At 38.2% G+C, this 13,221-nt stretch overlaps 1 protein-coding gene across 7 annotated transcripts in view; it reads right to left on the reverse strand.

Annotated features, from left to right (window-relative positions):
* LOC147871648 (kinesin-like protein KIF21A) overlaps positions 1-13,221 on the reverse strand; it is a 55,301-nt gene that overhangs the window by 16,039 nt on the left and 26,041 nt on the right. For 6 of the 7 annotated variants that reach the window (XR_015538495.1, XR_015538496.1, XM_087360469.1 and 3 more), the window contains 9 exons: positions 10,908-11,107; positions 9,830-10,079; positions 9,186-9,309; positions 7,036-7,267; positions 5,523-5,684; positions 3,771-3,904; positions 1,995-2,234; positions 1,088-1,327; positions 181-420 (listed from right to left, as the gene is read on the reverse strand). Coding sequence is in view for 5 of the 7 variants with exons in the window: in XM_087360469.1 (XP_087216595.1) it covers positions 181-420; positions 1,088-1,327; positions 1,995-2,234; positions 3,771-3,904; positions 5,523-5,684; positions 7,036-7,267; positions 9,186-9,309; positions 9,830-10,079; positions 10,908-11,107 (1,822 nt within the window). In the remaining 2 variants the exon portion in view is untranslated. The remainder of the gene's footprint in view (positions 1-180; positions 421-1,087; positions 1,328-1,994; positions 2,235-3,770; positions 3,905-5,522; positions 5,685-7,035; positions 7,268-9,185; positions 9,310-9,829; positions 10,080-10,907; positions 11,108-13,221) is intronic. The other variant, XM_087360471.1, reaches the window with a different exon arrangement.

Genomic DNA, 13,221 nt, shown 5'->3' on the forward strand with positions numbered 1-13,221 from the left:
ACCAAAAGGCATGCATTTCTTTGTCTGCCAACATCTGAACCAGATTTAACTGGAGGAAAACACATTTCTGAAGCAAACAGGGACTTGTGACAAGGGTGCAACACCCTGTATTATGAAGACTGATATTTTAGCTGCAATTTATATCACAAAAATATTAGAATAAGCTAAAGATTCACATACTTGAGAGCACCTGGTGCACTGGGCACCCTCACAATGCCACCAGCTAATGGCGGTGGCATCAAATTTGAGTCTGTCATCTCCTCTCGAATGGCTGTGGTGCCAAGTAATTCTGTGCAAGTCAGCCGGTCCTGGTTGGTGGTTAATGAAATAATGGGATACAGCAGTTCCTCTGGTAATGCCGTTAAGCGTCGAATCTTGTGCGGTATTGTAACACTCATTCGTTGCGCATTATCATTAGAGCTGCGGACACAAAAAACATTAAACAATATTATACTTATTATTATTATTGTACTTATATCCCAACAACATGCATACCACACCGGCAGGTCCGTAGAGACAGCTCTTCAGTCTTCTTTACAAGACTGAGAGGGCACTCAAGGGTGGGCTTAGCACTCTGGAAATATTTCTGGACAGAGGGTCCATTTGACAATACCACATTTCAATGTACAAGGTAAGTAAACAGCAGGGGGTGGACTGGGCTGTAATAAAATGGACGCTTGGAAGCTAGAAAACTGTGACAGCCCGAATGAGTTATTGGTTGAGGGTGTCTGTAGGGGAGGGGTTCGTCCTCACTACTGTGCACCCTGGTGAGGGATGGACATCTTGCATGGCTCAAGAGGGAGGGTCAGTGCACAAGGCTGCACTGATGACCTGGCCTTGTTGATAACTGGGAAATTTGCAAGTACTGTCTCAGAGCTCATGCAAAGGGTTAAGACATTAACATTCTACCAAAAGGCATGCATTTCTTTGTCTGCCAACATCTGAACCAGATTTAACTGGAGGAAAACACATTTCTGAAGCAAACAGGGACTTGTGACAAGGGTGCAACACCCTGTATTATGAAGACTGATATTTTAGCTGCAATTTATATCACAAAAATATTAGAATAAGCTAAAGATTCACATACTTGAGAGCACCTGGTGCACTGGGCACCCTCACAATGCCACCAGCTAATGGCGGTGGCATCAAATTTGAGTCTGTCATCTCCTCTCGAATGGCTGTGGTGCCAAGTAATTCTGTGCAAGTCAGCCGGTCCTGGTTGGTGGTTAATGAAATAATGGGATACAGCAGTTCCTCTGGTAATGCCGTTAAGCGTCGAATCTTGTGCGGTATTGTAACACTCATTCGTTGCGCATTATCATTAGAGCTGCGGACACAAAAAACATTAAACAATATTATACTTATTATTATTATTGTACTTATATCCCAACAACATGCATACCACACCGGCAGGTCCGTAGAGACAGCTCTTCAGTCTTCTTTACAAGACTGAGAGGGCACTCAAGGGTGGGCTTAGCACTCTGGAAATATTTCTGGACAGAGGGTCCATTTGACAATACCACATTTCAATGTACAAGGTAAGTAAACAGCAGGGGGTGGACTGGGCTGTAATAAAATGGACGCTTGGAAGCTAGAAAACTGTGACAGCCCGAATGAGTTATTGGTTGAGGGTGTCTGTAGGGGAGGGGTTCGTCCTCACTACTGTGCACCCTGGTGAGGGATGGACATCTTGCATGGCTCAAGAGGGAGGGTCAGTGCACAAGGCTGCACTGATGACCTGGCCTTGTTGATAACTGGGAAATTTGCAAGTACTGTCTCAGAGCTCATGCAAAGGGTTAAGACATTAACATTCTACCAAAAGGCATGCATTTCTTTGTCTGCCAACATCTGAACCAGATTTAACTGGAGGAAAACACATTTCTGAAGCAAACAGGGACTTGTGACAAGGGTGCAACACCCTGTATTATGAAGACTGATATTTTAGCTGCAATTTATATCACAAAAATATTAGAATAAGCTAAAGATTCACATACTTGAGAGCACCTGGTGCACTGGGCACCCTCACAATGCCACCAGCTAATGGCGGTGGCATCAAATTTGAGTCTGTCATCTCCTCTCGAATGGCTGTGGTGCCAAGTAATTCTGTGCAAGTCAGCCGGTCCTGGTTGGTGGTTAATGAAATAATGGGATACAGCAGTTCCTCTGGTAATGCCGTTAAGCGTCGAATCTTGTGCGGTATTGTAACACTCATTCGTTGCGCATTATCATTAGAGCTGCGGACACAAAAAACATTAAACAATATTATGTACAACTGAAAGTGACTTAGGCAAAGTCACTTAACATTACATTATGACATATCAGAAGGATATACATAACTTGTAACAAACAGGCCTAAGAATACACCAACAATGTCTACTGATACTCGATGGGGAAACCAAAAAAAGTTTAAAATAAACTTTAGTGTGCGCTTCACCTTTACCTTTTCAAATTATTTGCTGCTTGGAGCACAGATTAGCTTTTTTAAAGTTAACTGTGAAATAGTACATATATATATATATATATATATATATATATATAACTATACACATCAAAAAATCACTTGGAGAGACAATAATGGAATTAAATACAAATCATAAAATAAATAATCTTGCTGCTATCATGAGCTACTAATAAAGCATTAAAGGCTATTTCATATTATCTGAGACAAAAGAATAAATTATTTACCAAGAGTTATTTTTGAATGTGGAATATTTTCCTTGTATTCATCACTTTTTGGTGTTTCTCACACTTCAGTGTAAAACGAAGAACACCTTATAGGAACATGCACATCTGTCTGATCTTTCAACTAACCCCATGCAAGGCTAACCCCCCCTCCCCCCACCAAAGTATCCACAAGGGGTGAAGTGAACCCAGGGGCTTGTACTTATATCTCCCTGGGGGTTCCACCCTGGGGTTTGTCCCAGCAGGGCTCTTTCCCAATTGGCCTTCATCCCATTAAAGTTTGGCCACCCTTTAGGGATTTTCCTCCCCTCGAGCATTACCTCACTAGCTTTCCCACCATATTTACTCCTTATGGCTTGGATCCCAATTTTTTAAATATCTTTTCAAACACTTCAATTAAGTACAGCATACTGCAGGTGAGAGGATGTAGTTAATGGAATAGTGAATTTTATATTACTTCTGGATTACTGGGAGATGATAAGCACAGATAAAAAAGCAAAAACTTCCAACTCTTAGGTAGAATCTGAACCCACATCCAAATAACATGGAGATATAATTGCATAACCTTCATTAATCCCTTTTCCATTTGAGAAAAAAGTTGCCTCTGTCTCAACAAGAAATGTTGTTTTGTTCATACAATACCACAGACACAACAAAGGTTTCACATGTAAGACTTGAGGTTCTCACAGCGGTGAGTATGAAGATATCCGTCTTCTGGGTTATTGCGCTGTGTAGTCTGGTCGATGCTAACCAACGTTTCAGAGGTCATACTGCCTCCGTCATCAGGGCAATAACCCAGAAGATGGATATCTTCAAGGTTTCACATGCTTCTAATAAAATAAAACATAGCAGATTTCTCTAAATAATCATTATTCAAATCTTTGCTTAGATTCTGTGTTCTTCTATCTTGGAAGGCAAGGAGATGGAGCCCTGAAGACAGGAACAGTTTGTTTCTCTGAAATGAAACTTCCAGAACAGATTCTGAAGGAGGGACAGTATCTCAGAAGGTGACTGTAATATTATTTTCATGTGCCAATTTAAAGATGAAGTCCATGCAAAACTTTAATACTGTATAAGAAATTGCTTACGTGTCTGTAGGAGAGTTAGACCTTGAAGACTTTGCAGAACTATCTGATGATAATACTGCAATGTTGTCATTATCAGCACGCTCATTCAACAGATGCTCCAGTAGCTGCTGCTGTGTGCTATTCTCCTGTTTGAGCTGGCAACATGCAGACAAAAACCAGTGTTAGAGGAACAGAAAATTATAAAAACCTTCATGACAGATACAACTTAAGATCACATATCTGAGCTCAAACCAGTTCTTTTAAAAAATTTTAGAACACAACTTGAAAATGGTTACATAAACAATAGAAGTACAATTTCACGCTCTAATGGCAGCAGGTACAAAGACGACCGCCTTCTGGGTTGTAGCGCTGTGTAGCGTGGTAGAAGTTTACCAATGTCTCTGATGTATTTGCTGCCTGTATCATCAGGATGATCAGGAAGCTGTAATCTGGCCCTGCTGTTGGCTACCTCGCCATCGTCAATGCTCACCCACGTCCCCGCTGGTCTGGCCGAGGTTCTGCCTTCACTGACTGGTTCCTACACCTCAAACCCAATCTCACATGCAGCTTACTCACTGCCCTGATGATGGAGACAGTAAGTACCCACCTTCACTTCTCACATTGGAAGCACCAATGCTCATGAACACCATAAAGTGTACAAGGTAGCACATAAAATGATACCTGATTAAAACATTAAATAAAAGCTGTAATATCCATATAACTGTACATATAAACACACAAACAGATTCATCCTTTATGGATCATATGCTCAGTATGACCAACATTCTATTATGTATCCTCCAAAACATGTATGGCTACATTTGACAATACAAATCCTCCATAATTTCGCCACACATCTGAATGTCCACAGCCCTGCATTGCATTATCAAAGCTGTTCTTTCAAACAGTTTTTCCTTAAGGTAACTCCAAAAGAAAAAGTCAAAGGGGTGTATATCCAGGCTACTGGGTGGCCACTTCTGTCCACATACATGGCAAGCAGGATGTCCATGGGAAATCACATGTGGACTGAAAGTGTCTTGTGTGAAGTCCAAGACAACATTTGCTGTGTGTGTGTGTGTGGTGTAGACCCATCTAGCTTTAATCATTGTGTACTCAATGGCAAACCAGTTTTGATAAGATGGAGCACAAAACTGTTGTGCAGTATAAACGTTAAAGAAATTCTCCTTAAAATCTTTCTTCTATCTAAAACCATATTTATTTATTCTTATAGTCATCCATGTACTTGGATGATATGCTGCATGTCTGGAGATAAAAAATAATATTCCAATCACATTTATATTTAGATGAACACTGATACTCTACTCTTCCTTTTTGACTGCTGTGAACTTCATTGCTCTCTGCTATAATGACCACAGCCGACACACTACTGAACACAGTAATAATTCACTGCATTCTATACGATGCAATTCAAAATTCACAAGTAAATTGGAAAATATACATGTATCAAAACCACGGCTGGTGGATGTAACAAGCATGACGAAGTAAATACGACTGGTAATAAATGTATCAACTTTCCTTACCCACAGCTTGACATCATGCTAAGACTTGTCTGTCCAGCTCGTACGACCTTTGTTTGACTTCGTGCCAAGTGTTCTTTCTGGGTGCTATTAGTATCTCTATAGCAGTACTTAAATTAAAAGAACTTGGAAATCCGAAGTTAAAGCGTCTTTTAATATATTTATTCTGCTAACAACAGAATAATTAATCGTCCACCCAGTGTGCCACGTAAAGAGTTAAAAGTTAATACACTACCTCGTTTGGCTTGGCTTCCATCTCTTTGACAGCAAGTTCTTTCTGTGCAGCCAAGAAACTTTGGTTGATAGCCATGTTACACAGTTTCTCAATCAGGTATCTTGAGTCCATCTCTGTCAGGCCTTGTACCAAGCTTGCTACATCCAGAGTATCCAAGTTCTCCTGCAAGTTTCATGTCAGTATGAACACAATCGTAACAGCTATAAAACCACGTTGAACAGAATGTGTGGTCACAGATCTGGAAAGATGCAAATCTTCCTTCCTCCAGAAATGTAACTTCATATTCTGAAAACGTGGCACTAGGGTAAACAGTAAATGAGGAAATAATTCATATCAATATAAACATTTACTAAGAAAGAATAAAGATCTTACAATCAGAGAAACAGTGACTGAAGGAAAGAAAGGAATCGTTTTTCACATGCCCACGTTACAGTTATAGCAGTTACAGTCACTGGACTAACATGTCCATCCATGTGATAAATACACACACATACATATATATGCACACATTCACACATACATAAGTATATGTGTGCATTCTCTCATTTTAACACAAAAAAAAGATTCAAACAAAATGTATATCATGTTTAATAGGCTATACACTAAGCAGTGAAGTACTAATTATGACAGTGGTCACCATTTTTAATAGTTATTAACTGTAACCTTTGTTCAAAGATAAAATTTTCAATTTAAATATGTACTGATGCATCTGTCTCTCATAGTTTATGTGGTGACATCTCAGTAACAGTTCATCAAAAATGAATGTGTTGTGTAAACGTCTCAAATCTGGCAGTAATTCTAGATTAAAAATACTTCTATTTAAAAAAGAGATGGTATCCTTGATAACTTCATAACAATGATTCCATAATCAATATTTTATTGGTTAATGTATACCCCATTAGACACTGTGTACATTTTAATGTTATTGTTTTGTAAACTTTAAAATGATAAAATTTAGGTTCCAAAGTTAGGTGGGACAACCTGTGTGTGTGTATATATGTGTATGTGTGTGTGTGTATATATATATGGCAATAAGCACATAAACTTGCATAAAAATCATCTGACAGTTGGAACACAAGTAAAAATTGAATTAATGTGTGTATCCTAAGTTAATGTTGGTCTTCCTAGTTGTAACACAATGTGGATTTGCAGGAACATACCAAAGTTTCAGGACTGACGTGGGACAGCCCTCTCATCAATTTGAGTATCAACTAACATAAAATATGTTGGACTTGAAGTTTTCATAGTAATGTGAGAATGGATGTTGACCCAAAGGGCTACTTCACCATACAGACCTTAGATTGAATATCAGCATTTCAGATGAATATATTATTGCCTCCATTATGTGAGCTGAAGTGAGTAAGTGGACAGCTTATTTAGTGTTATGAGAAGGCCAGGCCAGGTGGACTGGTTCTGAATGAGAATAACCTAACCACTTCCTCACAAAGATAATAAGACAGCTGTAACATGATTCCAGAGTAAGTGTGAAAGGAAATAAAAATCCAGCCCAAACCTTGCTCTCCTCAATCTGCATTATGTTTGCCTGAGATTCTGCAATGCTTTCCTGCACATAATCAATGTTGGCTTTCATGCGCTCTATCTGATCCTCCAAGTCACGAATCACTGAGAAATCCTGGCGACTTATAAGAGCATGGTCTCTACGATGCATCAGCTGGTCCAGAGATCGTCCAAGTTCCTCCCGATATCGTAGCTGCCTGCACACCAACATCACCAAGATCAGCCATCTACACAGAATTCTAAGAATGTCAAGCATTTTGAAGTATGACAATGGCAAACATTCAAAATCAAGAAAGTAAATACAGCAAACTTCAAATTATCTGGGCTAATGAAGAGGAGAAGATGCACAAATAATCACAAAACATGGATAATCCATGCATTCACAACACATCAAAAATAGCTTTACTTTTTTTATATAAGTGACTTAAATTTTGAGAAACAGCTTTTAACAGCCACTTATTTTTCAAGAACTGTCCAGATGTACTTGCAGCAAATCATTTTTCCTGGCAGCCGCAAAGTCACTGTATTGAGACTGTCTCAACCCATGCCGTCTAGTGAAGTGACGACACACTGCAGTGCCATGCTATGACTGTCAGTACCACCAAGAAACAAAATAGAGGTGGGGAGGAAGAAGAATGTAGTGAGTGCATCAATGCCAGTGTCTGCCACATGCTGGAAGCTCATTTTACACACATCACTCTGTACCTATTACTCAATATTATTAAACAGCACGTGACTGCAGCTATAAAGACAAGTACGCACTTTAGTCTTCAGCTGTATGAAACAACTGATGTCAGTGACAACGCACAGCTCATAGCATAAGTATGCTATCCTGGGATAATAGACATGGAAGAAGAATTTCTGTTTTGCCAGCCACTGACTACGACCACAACAGGGGAAGATATTAAAAAAAAAGACTAATTTTTCAATTAATAAAGTATGATCTTGAATCTGTGTTTCAGTTTGTGTACTGACTGACGTTACACAAACAAAGTCTGGAGCACGCTATGGCTTTTGTGCCAGAGCAAAGGAAGTGAATCTGGTGAAAATTCTTTGCCTCCTGCACTGTGGCAATACTGATTCTAAGAAGCTATTGGAGGAGCTTGATATTATAATGAAAGAAGTCATTCAAGTTTTAATTTTATAAAATTTAGGTTGGTCAACAACAGGACTTTTAGCCAGATGCACTGACATTGGTTCTGACTACATGTATGTACTTCATCATCGTGAAGTCTGGTGGCTGTCACAAGGAAAGATGCCTGAATGAGTTGACATTTTGCAATGAGGTCAAAATCTTTGTCTGAAAAAAAAGTTCTGATCCCCTCCAAACACTTTCCTAAGCCCTATTTATGTCAGCATTACCATCTAAATTCTGGAAAGCCACAAACCAGCTCAAGATTTTAACCTGATACTCTTCATAATTTAGCTTTCTGAGACTGAAACTCTTGTTTGTATTGCTTGTTTACTTACCAATAATCTATCTAACTTTTGCTACCACCAAATGATGGTCAGCATCACAGTCAGCCCCTCTAAAAGAACAGCTACCAAGCATACCTTTCCATGAGTTAAAGTCCAAATGCATCAACAAATTCTGTGATGTGGGCACAGTGTAACGTTGACAATTACATTTTTCACATGGCAAAATTCACTAACCTCATTACATTATCATTACTATTTTCATGTAAACTCTCATTATCAATTGGCAATTGCATTGCAATCTTGTAAAAAAAAATGTTCATTTGTTTATGGAACTGAGAAAATACAAGCTCTATCTCCTCATAAAATGTGTTCTTTGTATCAACACTTTTATCCTCAGTTGATACACCCATGTTCAGAACAATAACATCACTCCACAACTTCTGAATATTATATAAATATTACATCGTATCTCTAACAGACTCTACCTTCTTAACTGATATGACTGCTGTCTGCACAAAAAAGCATGTTCTTAAGCAACAATTAGAATTCCCACGTCCACAAAAAGAGTATAATCGACTGTTTATTTAGTGTTTCCCTTTTCCTACCTGACATAAAGCTCTGACAAACCTAATTCATACTTTGCTAATTCTCTTAAAACTGTTTCAAGAGAACAGACCCTATACAGACTCCGGGTATTCCATTTAAAAATACTATATGCTTCAGTACCTGTCCATGTCACGTTCCATGGATGCAACAATTTGTTTGCTAGTTGCAGTCTTTCTGATATTATTCTCCAACTGCTGCCATCTATGTTTAACTTGCTTTGGAGAAACACCAAGTCGTTTCAAAGCTGTTTATCAAAAAAAAAAATGCAGCTCAGAAATAATAAATTATACTGACTGCAAACAATGCTACAACTTAAGACTATGAATTGAAAGATAGCAGAATTCACTTGGTATTAAGTCCACATTTGTATTGAGTTCGTGTAAGTTCACTAAACATTTATAACCTCTGCACCTACAGCACAATACTTGAGAGTACAAACAGCCAAATACCTTATGTCACATAACTACAACACATAACATACTACTTTATAAATTCAGCATTACATATCACCTATACCACACTAGAGTGTGTATGATTTACAAAATTCAACAAAATTTTATTATTTAGTCCCACATATGGCACTACAGGCAGCTGTGGATGCTGATAAATTTTGCTGCACAAAGCAGTAACTCAGAGTAATATGTCATTTAATACAATGGATCTAACTGGAAGGAAATAGAAGAATAAAAATTTATAACATGCCATAACCTTCAATAAACATGTATATATAATATCAAATAACCATAAATACTCCAACAACCTACCGTGCCTAGGTCCGATTCTGCCAACGGCCTTATTGCTGAGTGGTCCACGATGCATTTTGCGCAAAGCAGTAACTTCCTCGTGCTTGCGTTTCAAAACTGCTTCTTTTACCCGTTTCTCTGCCTCCAAGGATCGAATCGTGTTTTCCCTTTTGCGAGATTCCTTTCGCAATTGTGCAATTTCACGATTCCTTCGTACTTCCACATCCTTGTGCTTTGCTGATTCTTCTTTCATCTTATTCAAGAGTTTTACCTGAGAATGAAAGGCCAGATACAGTCCCATTTTCAAAAGTGCTATAAATTGTAATCTAACGCACAGGCCTAATCAAATTCTTCGCAGAAAGAACAATATGTAATCTGATTTTTCTGAAGACAGAATGTTTCCTTTATCTAGTTTATTTAAAAACTCTGTCAGCAGTCAGACTCTACTGTGCTGAAGAAGTGATCAACAGAAAATGACATGCTGTGGTGATGGCTGTACTCAACCAATGAATATCAACTACACTGCCTAGCATTTTCTGAGAGCAGTGTGGATCACCAGTGGGACAGTAATATTCTCTGATGAATCTACCTCTCTGAATAGTTAAAAAGCAGAAGCCATTTCTTTTTTAAAAAAAATATAATAATAATAATAATTTATATATGTCCAACTACAGAGTAAAAATTGTCAAAACTTATAATAAAGCTGCCCTTAAGTTTTCATTTACTTTTATGCATTAACTACGTACTCTAACAGTTCAAGATTTGAAATTCTCATAGCAGTAAAGATGTCAACGGTGGTCCTCTGGGTTATGATGCTGTGTAAAACTGTACTTGGCTACCAACTTTTCAGAGACACCCAGTAGATGGAGGTGACATAATCCTCCAAATCACTGATAGCCACCTACAAGACTGTGCAGCATTCAAACTTAAAAGACAACAACTTACACAGTCTGACAATATCAAGAACGGTAATTTTAAATGGCATTGCTAAGTGTAGTTTATTTTCAGAAGAAAGAAAAACCTTAGTCTGATTGTTATAATGTAACACACACAAGTTTCAAAGATCTTAAAAATACGTAAAGTATCAGAACAAGCTCACCTTTGCAAGTTTCATTTCAGCCAAGTCATTCTTCAGTGCCTTCACCTGGTTTTCATGCTGGGTCTGGTTGCGAAGTAATCTTGCATGTTCTTTCTTTGCCGACTGAAGTCTTTTCATCTCCTTTTGCATTTCTGATAGTTTACGTTCATACTCATCACGTACTTTCCGCTCTTTCTCAGTTGGTTTGTTGGTTTGATTAGCTGTGAACATGGCATGCACCATAGCTTGGTTGACAAATAAGGTCTGTTCTCTTTGCTATTCATTATTATTATGCATTATGGTGTCGACTGTACACACACATACACACATCAAGGGTCTTCAACCTATGAACCACAATCTATATGAAACCTGTCACTAGAAAGAGGTGGTCAAGACCTCACAAAGATTTAGTGAGGCAGTGGTCAGTTACCTCAAACAAGAGCATGACTGCCGATAACAACAAATATTAGTACTTATTCTACACGTGCCACCTAGTTTGGGGAGTGAGAATTTCCTAACCGGTTCTCCAAGAGAAATGCAGTACTTAGGGTTGACAGTAATCTTCAAAGTTACTGCCAGAACACGTTCAAGTCAAAATGCATTTCTCAAGTAGGCCTATTAGTCAGCCAACATCTACAGATGTTCACGGTGTGTTTATTGCAGAATTGAGACCATAAATTTTCATGCTCACTGCAATGTGCATTGTTGACACAACCGAATTTACAGTAAAGATGGATTCTCCTGGGTTGTTATGCTGTATTATCTGAAGTTTACTGACGTTTCAAACGTGCTTGCTGCCTCCATAACCAGGGTGACAGATGCAGCAAGCATCTCTGAAATGTAGGCAAACTTCTACCAGACTACACGGTACAGCAATCCAGAAGACAGCCATCTTCAGACTTCCTACCATGAGAACCTGAAACCTCAAGACTTTACTGTTGTTTGCTTCAAGACAGAAATGTGGCATTTCCTTCTCAGACATAAATATCATTCTTTGCAAAATTTATATGAGTTCTTTTCTCTGGTATGTAATTTTCAAAGTGTATGCAGAACGCACATTTCTTTGGCATTAGTTGCTTTGGGGAACCATAATTAAAGAAAATTGAGCTACATTAAAGAAAATACCATACATAACATTTTTATCAAAAACAGTAAAGCGCAATCTGAATTTGTTTCTACAAATGGGAGAGTACTGTTGTTTTGAAAGAATACAATACTGTCAGACATTAAAATTAAAAGCACAAATAAACATACAAAAACTGTATCAGTGCTCTGAAAAAAGAACAAGTGGTGGTTTTAAAAAGGGGGCCTGAGTAACAACAATGGAGTGATAGTTCCTCTGCACTGCAAGCAAATTATTTTGCTACTCACTTGCCGATTAACGAGCAAACTTCTTTCTGATGGGAAATTCATAAGAAAATATTTTCAACACACAGCGCAAGAAATATGTTCAAAAAAGAATTTTTTCCTCACATTATAAGTTTGTCTGTGCAACAATGATATTAGTAGTGACTTACTTAATGAACTCAGAAACAAAGCAAAACAATTTGAAAGCTTTTGTTTAGTACTGATGAGAGTAATGACACAAACAATATTGCTCAGTTATTATGCGTTACTTGCACGAAGCACATGGGAAAAATGCATTATGGGCTGGTCACATCTATCCGTCTGTCCAGTTGATTACACCTGAGAACCACTGGATGGACTGGAAAGAAATCTGGTACGGAGGTTGTGCCATTCTGCAGAATGTCAAAATCGTACTTATGAATGTTCCAATAGTAGTCATAAAAAAGACATAGAAAATCGTGAGGTACACACACACAGTAGGCCACTGTGGTGCTGCAAGCTGGTGGCCAACTTGAGAACTACTTAAATATGAATTCATTACTTTTCAATGATTACCATAATTACCATGGTTATGCATTATTTGAATATTTTCCTTGGTTACCATGATAACCATGGTTCATACTGATATAAGTGGAGAATCAGCTGAAGTGTTCATATATGTTAGGCCATATTAGTTCAGGTTGTGTTAAGAGAAGTCCATTTAGGAAAGGTTAGGTTAGCTTAAAACCACATGGAGTATGCAAGCACATTTGTAAGTTACGCTTGCCTGTGTGTGTGGATGTGTGCATGCCAACCCACTTACACACACTACAAAACAACTAAAACTGTCAACCTCCTATTTTGGTTTGTTACTGCAGCAGAATGAAATCAGTTTTCATCTTTTCCTCATATAATAAATCACCCTCCTTATGTAGCCAAAACACATAATTAAAATTACAGATAAAGAAAATGAGAAAACAATATATGTTCCTACCTCATCACTGTTCAG

Source organism: Zootermopsis nevadensis, unplaced genomic scaffold, assembly GCF_977971745.1.
Source record: "Zootermopsis nevadensis isolate Lab colony 2312 unplaced genomic scaffold, Znev_1.0 Znev_ptg000045l, whole genome shotgun sequence".
Lineage (NCBI taxonomy): Eukaryota > Metazoa > Arthropoda > Insecta > Blattodea > Termopsidae > Zootermopsis > Zootermopsis nevadensis.